This window comes from Schistocerca serialis, chromosome 10, assembly GCF_023864345.2.
Source record: "Schistocerca serialis cubense isolate TAMUIC-IGC-003099 chromosome 10, iqSchSeri2.2, whole genome shotgun sequence".
Taxonomy (NCBI): Eukaryota; Metazoa; Arthropoda; class Insecta; order Orthoptera; family Acrididae; genus Schistocerca; species Schistocerca serialis.
In genome coordinates this window covers 249998361-250023447 of record NC_064647.1, presented here as the reverse complement: position 1 = coordinate 250023447, position 25087 = coordinate 249998361, and the positions used below count along the sequence as shown (strand labels likewise).

The following is a 25087-nucleotide window of genomic DNA, read 5'->3' as shown; positions in this document are numbered from 1 at the left end:
TGAGGCCTACAGCACAGAAGAACAATAGGGGGTGGGGGAACATTACAAACACAAAAATCCCAATAAAAGACATGTCTTTCAATCACAAGGGAGGTCCAGGTATTTGCTGCAGATGGCACTCCATATTTTTCAGTTTCTAGCATCGTCCTTCACCGCCGCTGTTTCCACTTCTTGAAGGATCATCACCACTCGATCCTTCCATCGCGCTCTTGGGTGTCCCCTTGGGAGTTTTCCCGTGGGTTGAGAGTGGAGGACATTCCGCATGTAAGATGTGGCCAAACCATTGTAATCGCCTCTGTCCCAATATTCGTCCAATGTGTGGCTGTCCAAACCTCTGGTACAGGTCTTCTTTCTTTCTTCTTTCCCATTTACCTTCCATGTTATTGTAGACGGGTCCCTAGATCTTCCGAAGTACATTTGTTTCAAACGCACAAATTGAATCTTCTGTCAGTACTGATGTCGCCCAAGTTTCACAACCCTATTAAAGTACTGGCCTATACCAGTGTCGTGTACAGATGTATTTTGTTCTTCTGAGATATCAGACGAGATTTAAAAAGATTGTTCAGACTTAAGAACATGTGATTAGCACTTGTTATGCGTCGATGTACTTCTTTCGTCACTTCACGTTGATTAATATCAAGCCCAGGTACTTGAACTCTTCAACTCGTTCGAAGGTATGGAGGGAGGGAGAACTCAACGACGTGGTACTCAAAGATATTTAGTTTTGTCCTCATTCACCTCCAGCCCAATTTCCTTTGCATTTTGGATGAATCTGGAAGTATCAGCACACATTTGTTCTAGAGTGTCACCAAGGACCACAACATCGTCAGCAAATGCCAGAACTGTGTCTGTTCCCACCATCTCCATTTCTCTGGTTCGGCAAGTGTCATGACTTACTTTTTTCCAAGGCCCAGTTGAATAATATTGGCGCCAATGGACCTCCTTGTCTCAATCCATTTTGCCACACTGTACTTCAGAAGTTGACTGGGAGTAGCAGGCTGCAATTAGATGGATGTATTTCGATGGGATGCCAAGTTCCTCTAACATTTCCCATAATGTGACACAGTCAATGCTGTCATAAGCTTGCCGAAAATTGATGGGGGAAGATGAGGTGTAGTTCCTGATTGAACTCGTAGAATTTTTCTGTCAGCTGCCTCAAAGTAAATATCTGCTCAATAGTAGACTGTCCGAGGATGAACCCACATTGATATGTGCCTACAATTCCTTCAGCCAGCAGTTTCATTTGGTTTAGCAGCAAAGTCGTAAAGACTTTGTATCCAATTTCAATAAGTGAAATTCCTCGGTGGTTCGATACTTAGGTAGCATCACCAGTCTTGAAGATGGGACATATAATTGCTCCCTTCATTCTTCAGGAATTATTTCTGCTGCTCAAAGGTGGTGGATATTAATTGTTTCAATGCACAATTCTATAATAATAGTAGTATGTGCACCCATTTACTGGGTGTCTTATCAGAGATGTAATTACACTGTACTACTTTTTTTGCAGGTGTGCCGTGTAGCCTATGAGTTGATGCAGACTTTGCATGCGGATGCATCGGACCGCTTTAAATCACTGGACGACATATATTACTATGGGGGCCAGAACCAGCACACACAGGTTAGAACTACATTTAATATTCTTGCAACAAGTCTACTTACACTGGTACTCCCTGAAAAGTATAGCTCTCCCCCACCCCTCTCTTCAGCTGCCAAGAATATCCTACAGAGAACAACAGCTGCTACATTGTTCATTAGATGTTGATCAGAAGAGAAGTAAAACAGTAGATAAATTTGAGAACGAAACGTTGCTTAGGATATTATCACCAAAATCCTTCTGGCGTATGTCCACATTATCTTGTAAAATATTTACAGCAGATTGCATAAACTTGATTACTGGATAACAGTTTCGACCTTAGTTTCGAAAATGAACCTACATCATAAACAGTTGCATATATAACACCAAACTCGGATCAGAATGAGGTTCAGTGTTGATCTAAATTTGCTAGAGGACTGCATCACAATTATCATGCTTCAACTGAAGGTACATGGTGTGTATTGCTGGAAAGTGTCTTGAACCAGTATCCTATAGCTTAAAATCCAAATGTTAATAGTAATATGCACACTGGAGTCAGTGATTGGTTTCTTTTGGTTTGTTTCAGCAGATGTTGTCTCTCTATAGTTGTAATTCTTGCACAATATTTTTATTATGCGAAACCCAGTTTAAATTTTTTATCATTTAACTTCTATATTTGGTTTTGTCTTTTACAGAATGCATGGTGGGCTCATTGGAAATCATTGTTGGCTTCAGATAGTCGGCTATCTGTAAAGTAAACAAAAGAACAATCTAATTCTCTCTCCAATACAGATGCTGTTCACCCCAGTGGCCCAGATGGGAAGAAAGCAGCATGTAGCATATTCAGGCATCATGATTTCAAAATGACAGACACCATAGGGAATACATCATTCGGCAGTTGATAGATAACATCTACAAGGTGCTGGCCACTTGACTTCAAACATGAAGAGTTACCAACCTTGGCATCACACCGAATTGGGCTTTCAGCAGTTCGCTGAGAATGATGCAAAACACATATTACTTTTTAATTGGATAGATAAACAGTCTACTCACTAAGCAGCGGCAGAACACACATAAAAGGCTGTTGCGATAGGCAAGCTTTCGGAGCCAGTGGCTCCTCCTTCAGGCGGAAGGGTTGAAGGGGAAGGAAGAAGGGTGAAGGAAAAGGACTAGAAAGGTCTAGGAAAAGGGGTAGATTTTGTGAAACTCACCCAGAAATGCAGGTCAGGGGAGACTTACCATATGGGGTGAGATGTAAACACTGATTGTTGGGGACTGTATTGGACGAGATTTGAAAACCTGGGAGCTTCAAGGTGGAAGACACGGTAATATGCACGACAAAGATTACTACTAAGAGTGAAAAGCTAAGTGCCTTGTACATAACAGCGGTGGGAGGTGGCGGTGAAAAATAGATGGGAGAGACAATGAAAGATGTAAAAACACTAAACCGGAGTGCAGGAAAGAGTAGTTGCAGTGAAGGAAAGCTGAGACGGAAGAAATTAACATAAATTAAGGCCAGGTGGGTGGCGAGAACCAATGACATGTTGTAGTGCGAGTTCACACTGGTGGAGTTCTGAGAAACTGGTGTCTGGGGGAAGAATCCAGATGGAACGTGTGGTGAAACAGGCACCGAGGTCACGAATATCATGTCGTAGAGCATGCTGTGCAACAGGATATTGCGAGTTGCCAGTATATACCCTTTGCCTATGTCTATTCATCCTAATTGATAATTTGGTGGTATCATGCAGATATAGAAGGCTGAACAGTGCTTACAAAATAGCTGGTGTATGACGTGTTGCTTCGCAGGTGGTGCTCCCTTTGATAGTATATGTTTTGCCAGTTACAGGGTGTTATAGGTGGTGGTAGGAGGGTGCGTAGGGCAAGTCTTGCAGCGGGGACAGTCACAGGGTTAGGAGCCATAGGGTGGGGAGACGGATGCAGAAGTAGTAGAGGGTCTGACAAGAATATTGCGGAGATTTGGAGGGCGATGGAAAGCTGTTCTACTATTCTAGGTGTGGTGGGCAAAATTTCAGACAGAATGGATCTCATTTCAAGGCCTTATTTTAGGAAGTCATGGCCCTGTTGAAGTAGCTGATTAACACATTCCAGACTAGGATAATACTGAGTCACCAATGGTGTGCTCCGAAGCTGTTTTGTGGAGGGATCAGCAGTACCAGGATTGGATGTGATGGCCTGGGAAATCTGCTGTTTAACTAGGCTGGTGGGGTAATTACGTGCAGTGAAGGCTGATGTGAAAATGGTGGCATATTGCTGTAAAGAGTCTGCTTTGAAACAAACATGTTTGCCTTAGCAACTATCAAAATGTAAGTACTGTTGTCTGCTGGTAGGTTTAATGTGGACAGATGTGTGTAGCTGGCCTTCGGTGAGGAAGAGATCAACATCGAGGAAAGTGGCATGGGATTCGGAATAGGACAATGTGAAAGTTAACTGGGAGAAGTTATTCAGACATTTCAGGAATTTTAGCAGATTAGCCTCACCATGAGTCCATATGGTAAAAATGTCATCAATGTATCTAAACCATGGATTCCAGGAAAGCCCCTTCCAGGCAACCGATGAAAAAGCTGGCATAGGAAGGAGCCATCCTGGTTCCTATAGCCATACCCCAGATCTGTTTGTATGTCTACCCCTCAAAGCTGAAGTAATTGTTGGCAAGTATGAAGTTGATTAAGATGTGTAGGAAGGATGTCATAGGTTTGGAATCAATTGGGCACTGACTGAGGAAATGTTCAGCAGCAGGGAGACCATGTACATGTGGGATGTTGGTATAGAGGGAGGTGGCATCAATGGTGACAACAAGGTGTGTGGTGGGAGTGAGATGGGCACAGATTTCAGACAATCTAGGAAATGGTTGGTATCTTTGGTGCAGGAGGGGAGTTTTTGGACTATGGGCTGCAGGTGTTGATGAACTAAGGCAGATATATGTTCGATGGATGCTTTGAAGCATCGACCTTCACTAATATACTCCTTTCGGTCAAGTACTACAGTGGTAGATCCTTTGTCTGCTGGGAGGATTTGATGGAGTCATCAGCTTTTAGGGAACCTAGAGCCTGGAGTTCTGCAGAGGACAGGTTAGGGTCATGCTGTATGGACCTGAGGAATTCTTGAAAGCCCTGTATGGGATGATTTTGAGGTAGTGGTGGTGAATCAAGTTGGGATTGTAGTCTGAACTGTTCAAGCCAGGGTTTGCTGTTGGCTGTTGGAAAGGTTTTGGGGTTGAGTTGCAAAGTGATATTTCCTATGGATATTACGTGTGAAGGAAAGGAGGTCCTTCACCAAAGCAGCATGATCAAATACATCACAATAAAGGATGGCAGCCAAAAAATATCAAATACAGGTTTAGGGCTGAAGCTGAGGCCCTTAGATGATACGGATAATTCAGGAGGGGAGACTGCTTTGGATGAGAGGTTAAGGACACTATACTATTGTGATTGGTTCTTGGTATTATGGGTTATTCTTGGTCTAGGAGGCAGTGGTGAAGGCTGTGGGATGTTAAGGATATTGGCCAAGCTCGATTTGTAGGAGAGGAGTGGTGATTGATGGTGTGGATATTCGGGTGGTTGCAGAGCGACATGAAGGGAAGCACTACTGTTGAGGTAGTTTATGAGAAGGAAACATGAGGGGCAGATAACATCAGGATTTTGTAGGGGGAGAGAAGTCTGGTAAAGTAGAAATTTGCTGATGAGTCATATAGGTCACAGATTAGCCGGGTAAGAGGAAGAGATTGCTGTATTTGAAACTATAAAAGTGCCTGGTATAGGGTAGGATTGCCGCCAGAACCAGGGACATTCAATGTTAGGCCTTTTGAAATAACTCCGAGGGACAAGCAGGTTTCAAGAAACAGAATATGGGACCTTTGCTTTATCAAAACTAAGACATGTTTTCGAAAGGAATGCATGTAATATGAGATGGGATTCATCATGGGAAGAGAGGACAGTTAAAAATTGTGAGAGTGGCAAAAAAATAAATAAGCAGAGGGTGGAAAAGATAGGAAAATGGAAGAAAAGCAATGAAAAAAGATGGAAAAATTAGAAAAAAAATCTGTACAGAAATCATTAATAAGAGGTAATGAATGGGCACTCTATGTTGATACAAAAAAATCGATTGGGAAAGTCTTGAAAAACAGACTAAATTTTAGAAACTGGGTAAACAAAAAGTGAAAGTCATAGGAGAAAATGTAAACTACCAAGCTTGGCAATGAAAGTGACAAAGGAGAACGCAATAAAAGTCGATCAGAGCGATTTGCCGAAAAACAAATGCACAAAAACGTGAAAGAATTATGTATAAACAAGAAAAGTGGATGGTGGAAAGGAAAAAATGCCAAATTTGCTCTTTTACCGTTTCAAATACAGCACTCTCTTGCTCCTACCTGGCTAATCTGTGACCTATATGCCTCATCAGCAAATTCCCATTCTACCAGACTTCTCTCCTTCTACAAAATCCTGCAGTTATCTGCCCCTCATGTTTCCTTGGATGGTATCATCCGCCAAGCCACATGCCAGACTTCACCTCAAAAAGCTATCCCACCTTCTCATAAACTAGCTTAACGGTGGTGTTTCCCTTCCTGTCCCTCTGCAGCTCCCTAAACAGCCACACCATCAACCACCACCACCTCTGTTACGTACAATTCACTTAGCTTCTCACTGTCTTGCATATTACTGTGTCTTCCACCTTTAAGCTCTCAGGTTTTCAAATATCGTCCAATACAGTCCCCAACAATCAGTGTTTCCTTCTCATCCCGTACGGTAAGTCTTCCCTGACCTGCGGTTATGGGTGACTTTCCCAAAATCTACCCCTTTGCCTAGACCTTTCCAGCCCTTTTCCTTCCCCTTCAACCCTTCCGCCTGAAGGAGGAGCCACTGGCTCCGAAAGCTTGTCTATCACAACAGCCTTTTATGGTTCTGCCGCTGCTCGGTGAGTAGATTTTTTACCTATCCAATTAAATAATTTTATCAATAATTGATTGTTTTTGTTGTTACAAAAAAACATATTACAGATTATTGGTCATGGACGTAGGCAGATTTCTGTGTGAACAAAAGTTTACAGGTTTTAAAGCCATCGTAATCCAAGGCTAAATAAACTATTGTCACAGAGCAGCAGAAGTATACATCTGCATGAGTTCAGCCTTCATTAATCTGGAGGTTGTTTTGAATACCACATCATTTACTGGGCATGGCCCTTTTGGAGGTGGTATGTCCTTCCATTCTTCTGGCTTTTGAAACTGACTTACCCATCTAGATGTACAGGAACCTATAGTTTAATATGGCCTCCAAATCATGGTGTAGCTTGGCATTTTTTACATTAACAAATTGTACCAGAGGTGGAAGAAGAAAGGGTATGGCAGTGATCAGGGATCAAACTCTAGACCATTGGTTCCCAACCTCTGAATTACTCTTGGAAAAGAACAGGTACTATTTGATAACACTAACGAAGTTGGACATAACACCCACAGGTTGTTCTGGAATTTTGTTATGTTCCTTGCTTCTCTTTTCATTCATACACAATAGGCTCTGGTCTTCACAAAATGGTAAATTAATGTGATACTCTTCAGACATTTCCCGATAGAAATGAGTACTAGCCACTGACCATTCAAGAGGGATGTGGGAAGGAAAAGAAAAAAGGTAGTTCTGTTTTATGAGACCTGTTTTTCGAGGGGTTCGAGACTGATTGCAGTTTCATTATTTGAAAATATTTGTTCCTTCATTGGAATTGGTCCCAGACATTTCCTTGTCAATCTATAAGAATTAGGAAAATAGTTGCTAATATAATTTACTATTGATAACTATGAGAGGATTTATATCAAAAGAAATAAAAATAAGCCTAACATTAACCTGGAGTGATTTTAGTAAACTAAATTAGTTTTGAAAATGAAGTTTCAGTGTGTCTCACTCAGAAAATCTGCAGTCCATTTTTATTAATAGCAGTGAGATGCAGACTTTAACGGGGGCTATACTCAATGGTGGGAAGTGCATGCTGGGGGTTAGTAGGGAGACAGGGAAGCAAAAGAAACTGATCAGGGGACAAACTGGAGGTGGGTAGCAAAAATAGACAGATGAGTGTGTGGAAGATGAACTGAGTAAATTCTTTGCTAGTTTCCACAAGGTAAAAGAAAACAGAGATGAAGTGTAACGTAAGGTGGATGGATTATTAATAAATACATTTCTGACTGTTAAAATTGCACTACCAGGAAGGACAGCAGGTAACTAAATTTTAGTTGTAAGTATACAGTATAGTATGAAGAATACATGATGATCATTCTAGGTAATTTGGAGGATACACAGGGTGCGAAATTGAGTACGTGGAGCTGCCATCTCTGGCACTGACAACAGCTCTAACCTGGCCACTCATCAGGTGGAGCTGAGCTCAGATGAAAGGTACAAGTATGTCACTCCCTCCTGCTTCAGCCCTGTGCTGGAGTGTCTGGCGGGCCAGTCTCTCGGCAACCTGCGACCGGGTGTTTTCAGCAGGTGAGAGATACAGAGGCCATGCCATGCCGTGCTGGGTGAGAGCCGAACACCTTCTGTATTGAAATAGAATGCGACACAACTGATGACATGCAGTCTCAATTTGTCCCCTCTTGACAGGAGGACTTCATAGAGATCTCAGATGTGTGCCCAGCTACTGGCCTTCACAGAAATGTGCCCACTGCCATCCAAATTATCGGCTGTGTGGACTGGAGGTGACAGTGGTGTGTGCTCATTGGCATTCTGTATTGTCACACCTGGTGCCGAGTTTAAGTGGCAGTGAGGGATGCAATGTAGTGAAATTTGTTATACACTGGCACGTCCATCACGACACAGTGCACGGAGCTGGGACTCATCCGAAAAGATGATGAGCTGTCACTCCCATGTCCAGTTTTGTCATCAGACACACCATGTCTGCACAACTTTCTGCTGTCATGTCAAGAAAAAATGCAACAGTACTGTGGCCGTGCTGACAATCCACAATGCTCAAGCCATTTGTCACTAAGACAGTGGGAATCCTTATCCCACTATAAATAGGCTCATTTCATGAATTGTAGCTGTTAGTGCTAGGCCACCGAGATCCTACTATGAGGCTTCGAGTATGGCCTTTTCGACCTGTCGATCTCATAGTTGTGTGACAGCATCCATCGGGGTCCCACATCACATCACAGAACAGTGAGCTGCAGTCTATATAGTCCATAGTTCTGACAGTAATTGTTTCTCCTTCTATCACTATGCGTAATATAATGTTCATTTGTGAGAACGAGTTTAAAATGTGACTTTGTGTACGAGATACCAGCTGCGTATGGTATTTTACAAACTAGAAGACACTATGGACTATAAGACATACCTCAATTTTTAAGCAATTAAAAAGAAAATACACTTTTTTACCATTAATGTTAGTGGATTGCATAACTAGACTGAGAAAAACTCTTAGTTTACAAAACCAAACTGACCTTAAAAATTATCATCTAGTTTTCACCATTTAGCATTCAATCCTCTGTTTGCACATTTAATCTTCATCATTTTTTTCAGTTACTCTTTACTACCTCGCCAATCACGAATGGGTTTTTCTATTGGTGGAGGGTCAAAATGCTGCTATGTTTCCATTTTGTTCTGCATGTGCTATTACTTTCATTTTATAGCCTGCATCCTAAGAATACCTTTTATTTAACACAAATCGTTTCTTACTGACCACAAAGTGTGTATCGAGTGCATTAAAACATATCAACATTAATTAAGAGTTTTGTACTAGAATTATTATCTGCACTCATTACTTACATTCCTAATAATCTTCTTAACCAAACCTTACAGATCAAAAAACTGCAGCAGTGTTCTGATGACAACTTTTCCTTTGTTCACTTCTTTTAAAGTGTGATCTGTGCAAACTGAAATCCATTATTTTATAGTGTCTCTAGATTGTGAGCTGTTGACTGTAGACTAATTTTTTTTTTTTTTTTTTTTTTTTTTTTTTTTTTTTTTTTTTGCTTGAAATTGGTCCCACTTCACAGTAAAACAATCTGTGATTAATGTCTGTACAGGGGGATTCTGTCTTTATAGCTGGATCTGAGTTCACTTGCATAATTGAAGATCAACTGGTTTATATAATCAGTCCTTAAATACTAATAAACACAGTACAAAGATAATGTGCTGATCATATTATCTTTACATTTTATGTGTAAAGGTTGATGCTGGCATTAAAAAGTTTATAGGAAAATATTAGTTAATATAGCCACATTAAACCATTATTTCACTGTCAAGTAAAATGTAGCCTTTTTCTCATATTTGACTTCCCATATGTTGGTAAGTGTAGAGATGGTGAGAGCAGCAGCAGAGTTGGGGATACAGTGGCTATATTGAGTAATGAAAATTGTGTGGAGACAGATGATGATCCCAGCAGACTGGAAGAAGGGAATAATTGTCCCGATCTTTAAGAAGGGGAATAGAAAAGCGTGCAAGAACTATCGGAGGATAACATTGATGAGTCATTGTGCAAAGATTTTGGAGACAGTTTTGGAAGCACGAATTTGGGCAATATTAGAAGGAAGAATGAGAGAAGAGCAACATGGCTTCAGAACAGGAAGGTCCAAATTTTTGCTGTAAGACCACTGCAGGAACAGCACTATGAATATGGAGTAGATCTACTAATGACCTTCCTGGACATTGAAAAAGCATATGTAGGAGCAAAGTGTGGAAAGCCCTCGAGAACAGAGGAGTAGCAAAACAGATTATTTTTAGGATAAGGAAAATGTACCATGGAAGTGTGAACTGTGTGAAAGTGGGAGAAGAGAGATCAGCTTGGATTGAACAGAAGAATGGCTTGAGGCAGGGAAGTGAACTTTCATCATTGCTCTTCACTGTAGTGATGGATGATACAATGAGTACAGTAGCACAAGTAATTGGTGAAAGGAAGACGAAAGCTATGGTATTTGCAGATAAACTGGTGATTTGGGGTAACAAGGAGGAGGAAGTACAAGAGCCGCTGGACGTATGGGAACGAACAGTACAAGAATATGAGATGAAATTTAGTATAAGTAAGAGTGAGATGACTATCACAACAAGAAAGGAGAGGAACAACTGGAACAACAATTGGTGGGGAATGATTGAGGAGAGTGGAGAGTTTCAAGTACCTCGGAAGCCTGATACAGGAAGATGTAAAAACGACAGAGAAAGAAATGAGTGGGGGAGAAAAGCAGAAGCATTTTGGAAGAGTGTCAGAAGCCTGATATGGAGCAAGGATACACCCCAAATCAGTAAAAAGGTTATATACCGGTTATACTATGTCCCGATCCTGACATATGCAACAGGAACCTGGATTATGAAAGGAAGAGAGAAAAGCAAAGTACAAGCTAGTGAGATGAAATTCTTGAGAAATGGTATTGGAGTGACAAAGATAGACAGGTTAAGAATGAGAGGATCAGAGAGTTAATGAAGGTGGAACCATTACAGGAGGAGGTAGAGAAGTCAAGGCTGAGATGGTGTGGACACATTAAGAGAATGGAGGAGAAGAGGATACACGAGATGAAACTGGAAGGAAAAAGATCGAGAGACAGATCGCTGAAAGGAGTAGAGGAATGCGTCCAGAAGAAAGGAGAGGACTGGACCAGGGTGAAGACAGAGAGGCCTATGTTCCATACAGACCCGACCGGAGGCTGGAAACTGTCCAAGATGATGAATGATGGATTATGTCATACACAAATCACCATGTATTAGATACAGTGATCAGTTTAATGAGGTAATCCCATACAGTCTATAATGGTACTATGAAATGCATGCCTCACAGATACACACAAGTTAATGTATTTAGTGTGTGTAGAATCAGATAAATCACAACATTAGGAATAAAATTAATGTCTTGTGCCAGAACTGTTTTATGTGTAAATGTGACTGAAATATAATGTAAATTTAGGCTATGAAAGCACAAGTCATACTCTTGAATTAACAGGAACTTGTATGTTCCTCCATACTATCCTCTCACTGGATGAGATTTTCGCCCTCCCGACATGCAGGTGGCACAGGCAGCAAGCTCACAAACTTCATTGATTGGATTCTGTATTGCCAGGTCTGGAAAAGGTCTGTGATGGTTGACAAAACATCTATAATGATGATAAATTTTTTTATGACCACCAGTAAACGTCTAAGAACAGAACTCCCTTGTGCATAGACAGCTTTAGACGACGTCTGATTACGATTGAGTTAATGTGTTCAGTATTTGACTTTAAGGTCTAAGTGAGAAAAAGTCTGAAATTATGTTTAAAGTTTGTTGGAAGTTGCTAAGTGATCTCAGTAAAGTCCATGTATTTCTGCACCATCAGTTATGGTGCCTCAAGACAGATACACAATCTCCAGCTGTAATAGTTGTATTAATGTGTTAAACTTTTAACATAAGATTATACCTCCAAATGAGTAGATTATGGCACCACTCTAAATTTGGTCAACAGTTATACGACACATTAAAAATCAGACATTTGTAACTTGTCGAAGCTGTTAGGTGAGCAAAATATGCAATTGGTAGTGAGTTCTTTCTCCCTCTCTCATGCACATGCATACGTTCACTTCTGTATCTGTCAATTTTTGGATATGAGCACATATTATGATACTCTGACTTGTGTCAACAGGTTGCTGTCATCCCGCATAAGCCTCGAGCCGGCAGCCGAGGTGAGCTGGAACTGAGGCCGGGAGATGCAGTCAGTGTTGCGGGTAACCACTGGGATGGCTGGAGCAAAGGCCGGTCCATTCGGACTGGGCAGATTGGCCTTTACCCATCGTTCAAGGTACGTCTTGCAGCACCGACTCCTCAGTTTCTGTAAGTCGGTGTGATCTGAAAAGTCAAAAATGATTTACTGGAGATACACAGAGTAAGGTGGTTGGGCTACAGGAAGAACTATATTTCACAATATTTTTTAAAATAAATCATTTACAGTAGTTCAGCTGATTGCCGTGACCATACTGTTGTCTTTTCTTCTCATTATACCTACTTTACTACAGGTGCTAAATGGGTGCCGTCCAATTTCCTCTTCCTTAATTTGCTGCTAACTTCATCCATTTTTCATGTCATCTGAAATTCTGGGCTTTAGTCTTCCTCTCTCTCACACGTCTGTGAGATATTTCGTTTGGTGTCTTCTCGGCAGAGGTCCTTGTTCTCCCTCCTATCATTTTCTTTGCTTCCTAGGTCTTAGAATTACTTCTTCTTTCATCATTATGTTAATTGTTTCAACTCAAGTATTTGTTTCCATTTGTTGTTGTTGTGGTCTTCAGTCCTGAGACTGGTTTGATGCAGCTCTCCATGCTACTCTATCCTGTGCAGCTTTTTCATCTCCCAGTACCTACTGCAACCTACATCCTTCTGAATCTGCTTAGTGTATTCATCTCTTGGTCTCCCCCTACGATTTTTACCCTCCACGCTGCCCTCCAATACTAAATTGGTGATCCCTTGATGCCTCAGAACATGTCCTACCAACCGATCCCTTCTTCTGGTCAAGTTGTGCCACAAACTTCTCTTCTCCCCAATCCTATTCAATACTTCCTCATTAGTTATGTGATCTACCCATCTAATCTTCAGCATTCTTCTGAAGCACCACATTTCGAAAGCTTCTATTCTCTTCTTGTCCAAACTATTTATCGTCCATGTTTCACTTCCATACATGGCTACACTCCATACGAATACTTTCAGAAAGGACTTCCTGACACTTAAATCAATACTGGATGTTAACAAATTTCTCTTCTTCAGAAACGCTTTCCTCGCCATTGCCAGCCTACATATTATATCCTCTCTACTTCGACCATCATCAGTTATTTTGCTCCCCAAATAGCAAAACTCCTTTACTACTTTAAGTGCCTCATTTCCTAATCTAATTCCCTCAGCATCACCCGACTTAATTAGACTACATTCCATTATCCTTGTTTTGCTTTTGTTGATGTTCATCTTATATCCTCCTTTCAAGACACTGTCCATTCCATTCAACTGCTCTTCCAAGTCCTTTGCTGTCTCTGACAGAATTACAATGTCATCGGCGAACCTCAAAGTTTTTATTTCTTCTCCATGAATTTTAATACCTACTCCGAATTTTTCTTTTGTTTCCTTTACTGCTTGTTCAATATACAGATTGAACAACATCGGGGACAGGCTACAACCCTGTCTTACTCCCTTCCCAACCACTGCTTCCCTTTCATGTCCCTCGACTCTTATAACTGCCATCTGGTTTCTGTACAAATTGTAAATAGCCTTTCGCTCCCTGTATTTTACCCCTGCCACCTTTAGAATTTGAAAGAGAGTATTCCAGTCAACATTGTCAAAAGCTTTCTCTAAGTCTACAAATACTAGAAACGTAGGTTTGCCTTTCCTTAATCTTTCTTCCAAGATAAGTCGTAAGGTCAGTATTGCCTCACGTGTTCCAGTGTTTCTACGGAATCCAAACTGATCTTCCCCGAGGTTGGCTTCTACTAGTTTTTCCATTCGTCTGTAAAGAATTCGTGTTAGTATTTTGCAGCTGTGACTTATTAAGCTGATAGTTCGGTAATTTTCACATCTGTCAACACCTGCTTTCTTTGGGATTGGAATTATTATATTCTTCTTGAAGTCTGAGGGTATTTCGCCTGTTTCATACATCTTGCTCACCAGATGGTAGAGTTTTGTCAGGACTGGCTCTCCCACGGCCGTCAGTAGTTCCAATGGAATATTGTCTACTCCGGGGGCCTTATTTCGACTCAGGTCTTTCAGTGCTCTGTCAAACTCTTCACGCAGTATCGTATCTCCCATTTCATCTTCATCTACATCCTCTTCCATTTCCATAACATTGTCCTCAAGTACATCGCCCTTGTATAGACCCTCAATATACTCCTTCCACCTTTCTGCTTTCCCTTCTTTGCTAAGAACTGGGTTTCCATCTGAGCTCTTGATATTCATACAAGTGGTTCTCTTTTCTCCAAAGGTCTCTTTAATTTTCCTGTAGGCTCTATCTATCTTACCCCTAGTGAGATAAGCCTCTACATCCTTACATTTGTCCTCTAGCCATCCCTGCTTAGCCATTTTGCACTTCCTGTCGATATCATTTTTGAGACGTTTGTATTCCTTTTTGCCTGTTTCACTTACTGCATTTTTATATTTTCTCCTTTCATCAATTAAATTCAATATTTCTTCTGTTACCCAAGGGTTTCTACTAGCCCTCGTCTTTTTACCTACTTGATCCTCTGCTGCCTTCACTACTTCATCCCTCAAAGCTACCCATTCTTCTTTGTTTCCATAAGTACATTTAATATCTGTCAAAATATTTTTCCTCTTTCTTTTTGCCTGGCCACCATTTGCTATTGTATAATACTCTGCCTCAGTCAACTTCACTGTGTCAGTCTCGTACTTACAGATCAGTGTGAGAAAAAACAGAACAGGAAAAGAAAAGTTCTGTTGCTAGAAAGCAGTCACGTGAGGGGTGTAGTCCAGCAGCTACAGGAAAAATTAGGTGCAGTGTACAAAGTCACAAGTTTTGTGAAAAAAAGTGTTAACTCCAGGCCAGTAAAAGATAACTTAGGATAAATGTGGAAGGAAATCAGTAAAAATAAGATACAGCTGGTGGAACTGGAAATAGCCTGGCTAAAAATGAAAAATATTGGGATATGAGAGGTTATCTGAACAACATAGGAGCAGCTACTGAGCACACAAGTGTGGGTTTCGTGGAGCCATGACCAGTCCTTGGTTAACTATACTGTAAAGTGAGTAAACATGGCGAATTGGTGTGTGTGTGTGTGTGTGGGGGGGGGGGGGGGTGCTTGAAATGCATGCAAAATCCTATATTGGTGCTGTTCCAGTAGTTGCTATAAGATGATGTGGATATACTTCTAATGACCTATACTTAAACAGAAGGATAAGGACAAATCACCGAATTAGTTAGTGGAAAGCATAACAGGAAGTGTCCACTAACATACAAAGGCAGATCCGTGTTATTGGGATCAGGTGAGACATTACTCTAGGTCGAATTCGGTATTCAGCCAGACAGTATTAAAGGAAATTAAATTGATGGACTCCCTGTTCATCTAATAAGACTAGAGAAAAAGGTGAAATCAGCTTGCTTCATCATAATACTGACATGGTAAAAATAAAGTAAATGTACTGTTGATTTTTTGGAAGACGTTAGCGTTTGGAAAGAAGTTGATGTCACTTGTCTGCCTGAACACCATATAACCACAGGGGTAGCAAATTTTAATGCAAGTTGTTTTCTGCATGTTCATGTAGATTCAATATGCATGAATGAGGAGTTCTCACATTCATAGAGAAGGAATGTAAATTTAAAAAAATGTTGAACTAATAAATTCTCTGTGAATCACAATGTAGAACAGTGGTTTTCAACCTTTGGATTTCATTATTCCTGAGTGCAATCAGATATTATCAAACACTACAGGGGGCAGGGCTACCAGGTGTAGTGTTGGGAGGTCATGTAGGAAGGAGGGGAGGGGAGGGGAGGGGAAATGGGGAGCAGACAGGAGAGGAGGATAAAAGACTGGTGGGTGCACCAGCAGAGCAGCACACAATGAGGTGAGAGAGGAGGCAGATCATGAGGAAGTGACATGACATAGGGGTGAAGGATGTGGGGGCAGTAGGTTATCATAGTTTGAGGCCGGGATGATTTCGGGAGTGGAGAATGTGTTGTTAAGATAACTGCCATCTGTGTGGTTCAGAAAAGCCGGCAATGGAGGGGAGGATGCAGATAGCCCAGGTTGTGAAACAGGCGTTGAAAGCAAACATTTTATGTTCAGTTGCATGTTGTGCCACAGGATGGTCCACCCACTTTGCTCTTGGTCACAATTTGGCAGTGACTGTTTGTCCTGGTGGACATCCATACCAATATAAAAAGTTCAGGATGACGACAGTTCAAACCCACGTCCAGCCATCCAGATTTAGGTTTTTCATGATTTCCCTAAATCACCCAGGCAAGGATGGTTCCTTTGAAAGGGCATGGCTGATTTCTATCCTTGACGCAATCTGAGCTTAAGCTCGTCTCGAATGACCTAGATGTCAAACGGACATTTTAATCTTCCTTCCTTCCTTCAGTATAAAAAACTGTGCAGTGATTGCTGCAGAGCTGGAATATGACGTGGCTGCTTTCACAGGTGGCAAAGTCCCTGATGCGATAGGATAAGCCTGTGACAGGACTTGAGTAGGAAGTGCTGGGTGGGTGGAGTGGACAGTTGTTGCACATGGGTCTTCCACACATATATGATACCTGTGGCAAGGGGGAGTAGAGTGGCATAGGGATGGACTAGAATGTTGTGATGGTTGGGTGGGCAAGGGGACACCACTTTAGGAGGGGTGGGAAAGATCTGGGGTAGGATGTCGTTCATTTCAGCTGTTCCAGTCCGGAGTGGTATCAGGTGATGAAGGCAGATGTGATGATTGTGTCAGGATTTGTTTTGAGGCTGTATAGCAGTGTCATTTCTTCTGCTGAGAAGTTGGTGTTCGAAGGGCCAGTGGAAGGTTAGTAAGGCTAAGTTGGAGGTACGGAATTCCTGAAAGATGACCAGGGGTTGATTACGTGGAACCAGAAAAGGTGAAGGTCATTGTGAAAGGAGGGTTTGGGATCCAGAGAAAGGAATTTTTATGGTCAGGCCATTGGGGAGGGGAGGAGAGATTCCATGTTTTAGGGAGTATATAAGGAATACGATGTGGGGCTGAGTTTCAGCCAGGAAAAGGGATACTTTTCTGAACTGGTGCAGTAAAGATAGAGTAGGGTCCATTGTGGCAGGGATGGCATTGGGGAAATGCGAAATGACATAAGAAACAGGCAAATGGAGACATTAGGTGGTTATGAGGGGAACTGTATAACAGGAAAAGACATGTAAAAATGTATGCAAATATGTGCTAAAAAGTGAGGGGGGGAAAAAAGACGGAATGCCTGAGGTACAAGAAAAACTGCATGTTGGGATAAGGGAGGAGGGGGAGGGAGTATTGATTAGGTTCATAAGTTTCTGTGGGAAAGGTAGGTGTAGAAAATAACAATACGAGGGAGGAAATGTGATTAATAGGAACAATTATAATTATTGGGCAGGGAAAATGCGAGGCACAAGAGGCTGCAATAACGATCCACTTGGTTATGCAGCCATGTGTTGTGTGCAGACAAAACTATGGATACACAGCCGCTGCTTCTGAGATCATCCCAGCCTCAACTGATGGTAACCTACACCCTCCACCGACCTGCTTCTGCCTTGTCACTACCTCACAATGTGCCTCTCCTGACCATCATTGTGTGCTGCTCTGCTGGTGTGCCCACTGGTCTTTACCCTTCTCTGCTTATCACTCATCGCGACAGTTTTTCAAATGGTTAAAACTTGTCTTAATAAGGTCCACTGCACCGGTGGGCCACATCTGAACTATCAGTCTTGTTCCAATATGGAGTTATTTAAGGGTGACTGTTTGTGCACAAATCTGAATGAGGCTTGCTCATTTTCCATATAAAATCCGAATGGTGCACATACAAATGGTGCCATTAATTGAGCATCAATTTAAGCTGAATTAAAATCTTTGCAAAAAGTATTAATCTGTTTACATAATTTTCATGGACTCCAGCTCTGGTTTTTCATTCAAACTTTTCTTAACCTGCTGTAGCATAGCTATAGTAAAACAAATGTTTCAATAGCTATACAAATGGCTGCAGGTCTGGGCTAGACCAAAAACTCTTTACCCCATGTTTCTAATTCAAGTAGGAACTGAGCACCAAAACCCCAATTCTGCGCATGGCCTTTTAAGTCATACTTGTTTCAGTGGTTCTACTCTGTAATAATAATAATGATGATGTGTACTAGCTATTACATTGTTACTGTTGAGCTGTGCAGTCAGTTCATTCCTTTATTGCAAAGTGAATAATGAAGCAATTTCTGGTGTATTGTGGGAATACCTACAACTGGGAAAAGTCATTTTCATGAGATATTTAGGCACAAGTGATCCACATGTCTCAGTTGTACTGCCATAGGTACATGGAATAAAATACAGACCATATGTGTAACAGGAAGACTAATGCATAGAAGTTGTAGTATATTCACTTCACAAGCTGTAACTCCACAACATTGTTTAGTGCTAGTATTTGAAAAACATTATGAACTTACTCAGTCAATATTACAGTCTTATCCGGATGGGGTGGCCGACCGGTTCTAGGCGCTACAGTCTGGAACCGCGCTACCGCACGTTCGAATCCTGCCTTGGGCATGGATGTGTGTGATGTTCTTAGGTTAGTTAGGTTAAGTAGTTCTAAGTTCTAGGGGGCTGATAACTTCTGAGGTCAAGTTGCATAGTGCTCAGAGCCATTTGAAGCATTACAGTCTTAGGTAATAGTGATCATTACTATTAGCTTTTAAAAGTAATTTAGTTTTGTGACTGAAACACATTTGAGCTCTGTTGTTTTTACTGCTCAGTGGTTAATTACCTCCACGTTGGGAACTACTGATAGGGAAGCATGTGCTTATGAATTAGTATTGGCAAATGTACTATTACAGTATAAAAGTTTCCACTGGATTATTGGTAAAAATTCTAATGGTTTATTGTGCTGTCTGTCAGGCTTAATCCCTTCTTTATTAATTTGTGACAATTTTAATACAAAATTATTGAAGGAATCTCACAGGAAAAGTGATCTAGAGATGCTTTTAGCCACTTGTAAGTACCCTTGTAGATAATGTATTCGAGTAACAAGGGCAAGTTAAATAGCAGAGTGTCAGAGAACGATGCATAGTTACTCATATTATGTAACTAACCTAAAAAATCCACTACAATTCAAAAGGAACAATGATGTACATAATTACAATACCAGAATGGAAAATTATGTTCATAGGGTGTATTTAGTTCAAAAAGGGGTGTACAATGTTGCAACTAAAATTGTGATAACTTATGCAGTGATACAAATGTCTGACAGGCAGCAGGATAAAATTTGAAAACAAACTGAAAAAGTTTCTTCTTAGAAACTCTACCTATTCTGCTGAAGATTTTCTATTATTGTAATGTATAAATGGTGGTGGGTAGAGCATGTACCTATAGTCACAAATTAACTTGTGATGTGAATGTCTCATTCCACATCATTACATTTTATTGTGTAAAATGATCTTTGGAACATGAAACAAACAAACTTGTACAGTTAAGAAGCACTCAAAGAAAATTATTAATGACAAAACAACAAGATTTTAATGAAAGCTTAAAAATTTTGATTGGGGTGAAGTTTATAATGCTAGCTCTCAATTCAACATTTTTTTTATATTGATTTTGTACCTGTTGCATTTCAGAAACACTTGGACCAAAGGAACTTAACAATGGAAAACATTAGATGCACGAAATAGGCAGTACAGATAACGATCCAAAAATATTTTCACGTTTTAAACAGGATTGTAACATATTAAGAAAAACGGTAAAAACCCAGGAGGATGCTCATTTTATCTGTAACTGACTGTTCACACAGTAAATAGTCAGTGTGGAATAAGCCGGGAAAAGCTATAGAAAATGACATTTCGGTTACAGAGAATGGAAGCTCAGTAAAAGAAAGTTTATGTGTAGTACATAGTTTTAGAAATAAGGAGAACAGTGGTGCAATTAGTGCAGTAGAGAAACCGAAAAGGACACTAAAGAAGTGACATGGAGAATATTTCACAAAATAAAAATTAATCTCCTATTCCCATCTGAAGTGGGGAAGATAATCATGACTTTAAGAATCCAACATGTATAGTAATGTGATACTTAGCCAATAAATTTAGATTTGCATAGGATCACGCAGATAGTAATTTTTCGTTGCCATGAACTCTTAAGAAAAACACATTATTTCATACTCACATGTATCAATTTTTGTGCTTACTATTGCTCCATATTAACAGCCCTCTTTCACCTCTAAGCATATTGTTTCACCAATTTTAATTAAAACTTGTGTGTTTGTAGGTCAAAGAGAAGTTAGATGTAGTGGACTTCCCAACATACCCAGAAGTACCTCTAAGGAGACAAAGGTTATTGTCTTGAAGATGAGCAGCAAAGAAAGGAGGGTCGCTTCAAGACAAATTGTTTAATTCTTCCTCTGAAGTGTCAGCGCGTTACTGTGAATGGACAATGTTCTGTCACTCTGAGGTGTGGGTTTCAAATGGATTACGCTTATTGTACAGTGTGTTTATGTCTCTCTGTTGTGTGCTCTTGTTCAGAATTCAAGAGTAATAAATGTACAGTGTACAGGAATTGTGCATCTTTATGTTGTACAGTTATCTGTATGATGACAAACTTGTCTTTAAAAAATTCTTTTGAGCAACAGATAAGGGTGTTATCCAATGTAAGTTGTGTATAACTGTAAGTACAATGGAAATAGCAATAAGCAAACAATTTATTAATTTATTTGTGCTGGTAGGCTGCACAGCAGGACAGTATTCAAGTAACCATTGCAAAAAGGGTAGCGACATATGTTGTAATGTAATGTGTCAGAGAGAGGAAATTCACACCAAGTCATTGTAAATTATTCTTTTTGTATTGATAATGCTGTAGGAGAAAGACAATTGAGAAGTGACTTGTTGGCAGTGCTTAGTACAGTTTTAAGATACGGGCTTGTACATGTACTAAGGTGTTCCTGGGGTACTGGTGCTTTATCTAGGACTTTAAATGTACACTTTCTTTATCAGTGTTTTATGACACAGTGTAAGGAATGTAAGTTAATGTGAGATGTATGATTATCTCCATTAGTTTCAACAGTACAAAGTATAGTGGTGCAGAAGTTGCTCCATATCTTGTTTCCATGACAAACCCACTATGAAATGGAACAGGTAGATGTGAAATCTTGGCATTGGTATTTCTGAAATAAGCAATGACTACTTGAAATGGGTATGTTGGACAAACTTTACAAATCTACGCAAATTAATCTTTTAGTTTATATACTGAGGTATTCATGTGCAATATTTTATATCGTACATTCTGTGTAGATAAGGCACTGTGTGGCAGGGGGGAATAAATGATTCTTTAAAAATCAAAGAGTTACACAAATCCAGATAAGTACTAAAGGTCATATTTGTTGAAATGTTGTTTGTTCAGGGGTGGAGTGAGGTGGGGGCAGAGAGAGGTATGGATTTGAAATGAATCTTGTGTGTGTAAAGTGTTAGTTGGTAATTTTATTAGCGAGGAATTAAAATATTTTATTTTTGTAATCAGCAATGGTATTAAGTGTAATCAGCTTTACTTTACTGTTTATTCAATAGTATATGTATATGTAAAGTGCCCCTGTTATATATAAAATGTATATTTATGTACAGCAGATGTATTGTATTATATGACACTTGTTATGATGAACAAAATGAATATTCTGGGGAGATTTAAGTCACAGGATACCAGATTTCTAAATTATTTAGTGATGCTAGTATTGTGTAAGTTCAGATCACAGTGTTTATAACTATGCTGCACTTTTTAAATAAGAGAACTGTTTGAAACAAATCACTTTACATTGAAAACCCAGTGGAAAGTTACTTACAGAGCTTTTAAGATTTTGAGAGTCTACAAAACCATGCAATTTCTTCTTTGAGAAACTTCTTACATTAAAATTAACATTTTTGTAATGCATTTTCTGACATTTCAGTAAAAATGTATAGAAAGATACGACACAAAAAAAAAAAAATCAAAGCAGATCAGCTACAATATTCTACACAGTAGAAGCAGCCCATGTAATGTCTCTTTAAAGTATTTAAGAGAGTACTTCTGTACATAATGATCGTTTCAACACAATTATTACTGTTTGTACAACACTTGCCTCTGCTTTTGAGGAGTGATTTTGCCTACGCTTTTTCACCAGTTTTGATTATGTTCCATGGTACATGCTGTAAGCCTGTAGTAATTAAAACTGAATACTTTCATTGTTGCATAATGCCTTTTGTATTTCAGTGAAACTAGTTGGCCTGCATGACATTTGCAGCTGTCTATGTTCCATTATGTTTCTCACAGATTCATTCAAATAAAATGTAATGATACTAGTTTCAACACAATTTCGTATGTTAAATCACTAGAGAGATCACATAAATTCAGGGCCAACAGGTAGTACGATGGCCAGACTGTAAATGTGACAGGAACAAGAACAAGAACATGTGCTTGTACTATGATGTTTCCCTGAGTTATAAATGTTTGCACTAAGAACAGTACTATTGTGCATAAATGACTTTGATTTGTAACACTCAAACATCTAATGAAATTTCTATATTCCATCATCTTTTGGGCATGCATCCAAGATATTGATTCTTTGTTTCTACATTTGGCTGTATTCTCAGGTTGGCACACTTGCAAGATTTTTAAATCGCTGTACACAATACTGTGGAGTAAACACTTATGTGTCATATATGTACAGATGTTATAGTATAGCTGAAACTGCAAGAAACACATCTAAGGAACTTGTCAAAATTATCTTGTTGGCACCATAGTGTAGGAAGAATTGGAAATGTCAGCTGTTAAGATATTTTATTACATAGAATAAGTACTATCAATTATCTTATTTTGTCTGTACTTTTGCTAGGTAATCAGACTCATATAGTATTGTGCAGGCATCTCTGTCTGGTTATCATATTATATATTTGATACTTGTGGTATTGAAGCTTACAATTTCAAAATTACTAGCAAATGACAAAAAAGCAATATATGAAGCTGGTTGAAGACTAAACAGTAAGAGAATAAACTGTCTTCATTCTCCATAATAAAATTAGTGTGTTCGAATACAACAGAGCTGCTTATTGATGATTGGGCTGTACTGGACCACACAGCATAAATTTTTGACATGTCTCCTGTATGCAAACCAAATGGATTGCAAATGTACGTCATGAGATGAATAAAACACAATTCCCATTTCAGAATTTTCTGTCTGCACATATTACTTTCATTCTCTTTGAGGTTCTCAGTTGCATGGGCACCTCTCGCAATTTATTTGGATAAAAATGGTTACATGATCTTTAGGTGAGGCACTGCTTCTTTGTACTATGTGTTACAGAGCATGCTATATAGTTTTGAATAAAGGGCATGGTTAACAAATAAAGAGGGATGTAAACCAGAAGATATGCAGACAACAGAGCCAGCTTTGGTCCTGATCATGAATTAAAAGTGAACAAAAAAATTGTTTATGAACTGCCGAAAGTCTCTAAACCTGATGTGTAACAAACTGGATCTGCATTGTAACCATCTAGATTTCCATTACATTGTTTTTAATCTTGCATGCCTGCAGAAAAAAAGGGATTGCTTATGTCACAGTGTGGGAATTCTGCAATAATTCTTAGCTAAGTGTACAATTTTATTAACCAGTTTCAATTGTTCAACAAACTGACACTCATACTTAGCTCAAAGACTCATATACGCAACTACTTACGGACAGTATTAGCACTAACAATGCACTAGCGTGAGCTAGAATTTAGAGCGGCCTAATAACAGAAAAGGAGTGTTGATAGTTTTCTATTTGTTATGCAACTATATCATTGTGCATTATGTGAGGTATTCAACTGTATCTGAAGGTTGCACATACAACTGTGTGCTTTTTGTTGTTCAGGAGATTGTATTATGTGGATGGTGGTTTAAATGGTGCAAATAGTGTATATACAAAGCTGTCATTATTACTGCCAAAGAGAGAGCTGAAGAAACAGGTTGCATTGTGACTTCTGTAGTTTTGTGAAGAGACCTTGTGGCTGTATTTCAGTGTAGTTCAGAATCTTTCTCTGTTCCTTTATTTAAATGGATTTTCATTGAAAAAAAATGTTATTTGGTTTTGTGAAGTTTTGTAAAATTGTGGTAGAAAGATGGAAAAAAAAATACATATTCTGAAGTATATTTGCAGCAGTGTTCTTTTTAATGAGGTGTATTACCCAAACTGTCCATAATTATTTGGACATTCTGAAGACCAGCAGTTTTTATAACAACGTGTGACAAACACACTCAATTTTCCTTTCACTCCCTGCACTTTATCTTGCTACCTTCACATTTACATTACAAAGAAACCAGACTGCAGTTCAAAGATTTAAAGGATGTGAAAGGGAAACAGTAGTTGAAAGGGAGTGAGACAGTGTTGTAGCCTATCCCCTAGTTAATCCAATTTAGTAAACAAGCATTAAAGGAATCAATTGACTTTTAGAAATGGAATTAAACCTCAGGGAGAATAAATAAAAACTGTGAGATTTAACAGTGACATTGTAATTCTATTAGAGCCAGTGGAACAGAATGAATAGTGTATTTAAAGACACCAATAAAGGTAAAACAAAGGTAATTGAGTGTACTTTAATTGAGTCTGATGACACTAAGGGAATGGGATGCAAAGTAGTGGAAGAGTTTTGCAGTAAAAGAATTAAACTTTTTAATTATTGCGTGAATGAAAAGTTTACCACAAGCATTTAAATGTGCTACATAACTTAATTTATTGTTAGCTAAACTTTTTGTGGTTGCCTGCAAGTTATTGATAATGTGCGTTTCTTAATAATAATGGACCCATTTCGGGACCAACCCTTGTGGTTTTACGTATTTATGAAGATTGTTCTTATACCTGGTACTCAATCTGGGGATTGAGCTGGAGATTTTTACCGAATG

At 39.5% G+C, this 25087-nt stretch overlaps 1 protein-coding gene across 1 annotated transcript in view; it reads left to right on the top strand.

Annotated features, from left to right (window-relative positions):
- LOC126424729 (alpha-(1,6)-fucosyltransferase) overlaps window positions 1–24337 on the top strand; it is a 102701-nt gene extending 78364 nt beyond the window's left edge. The window contains exons 10-12 of the mRNA XM_050087448.1: window positions 1508–1618; window positions 12174–12329; window positions 20453–24337. Coding sequence (XP_049943405.1) covers window positions 1508–1618; window positions 12174–12329; window positions 20453–20530 — 345 coding nt within the window. The 3' untranslated portion in view covers window positions 20531–24337. The remainder of the gene's footprint in view (window positions 1–1507; window positions 1619–12173; window positions 12330–20452) is intronic.
- The last annotated feature ends 750 nt before the right edge of the window (window positions 24338–25087 follow it).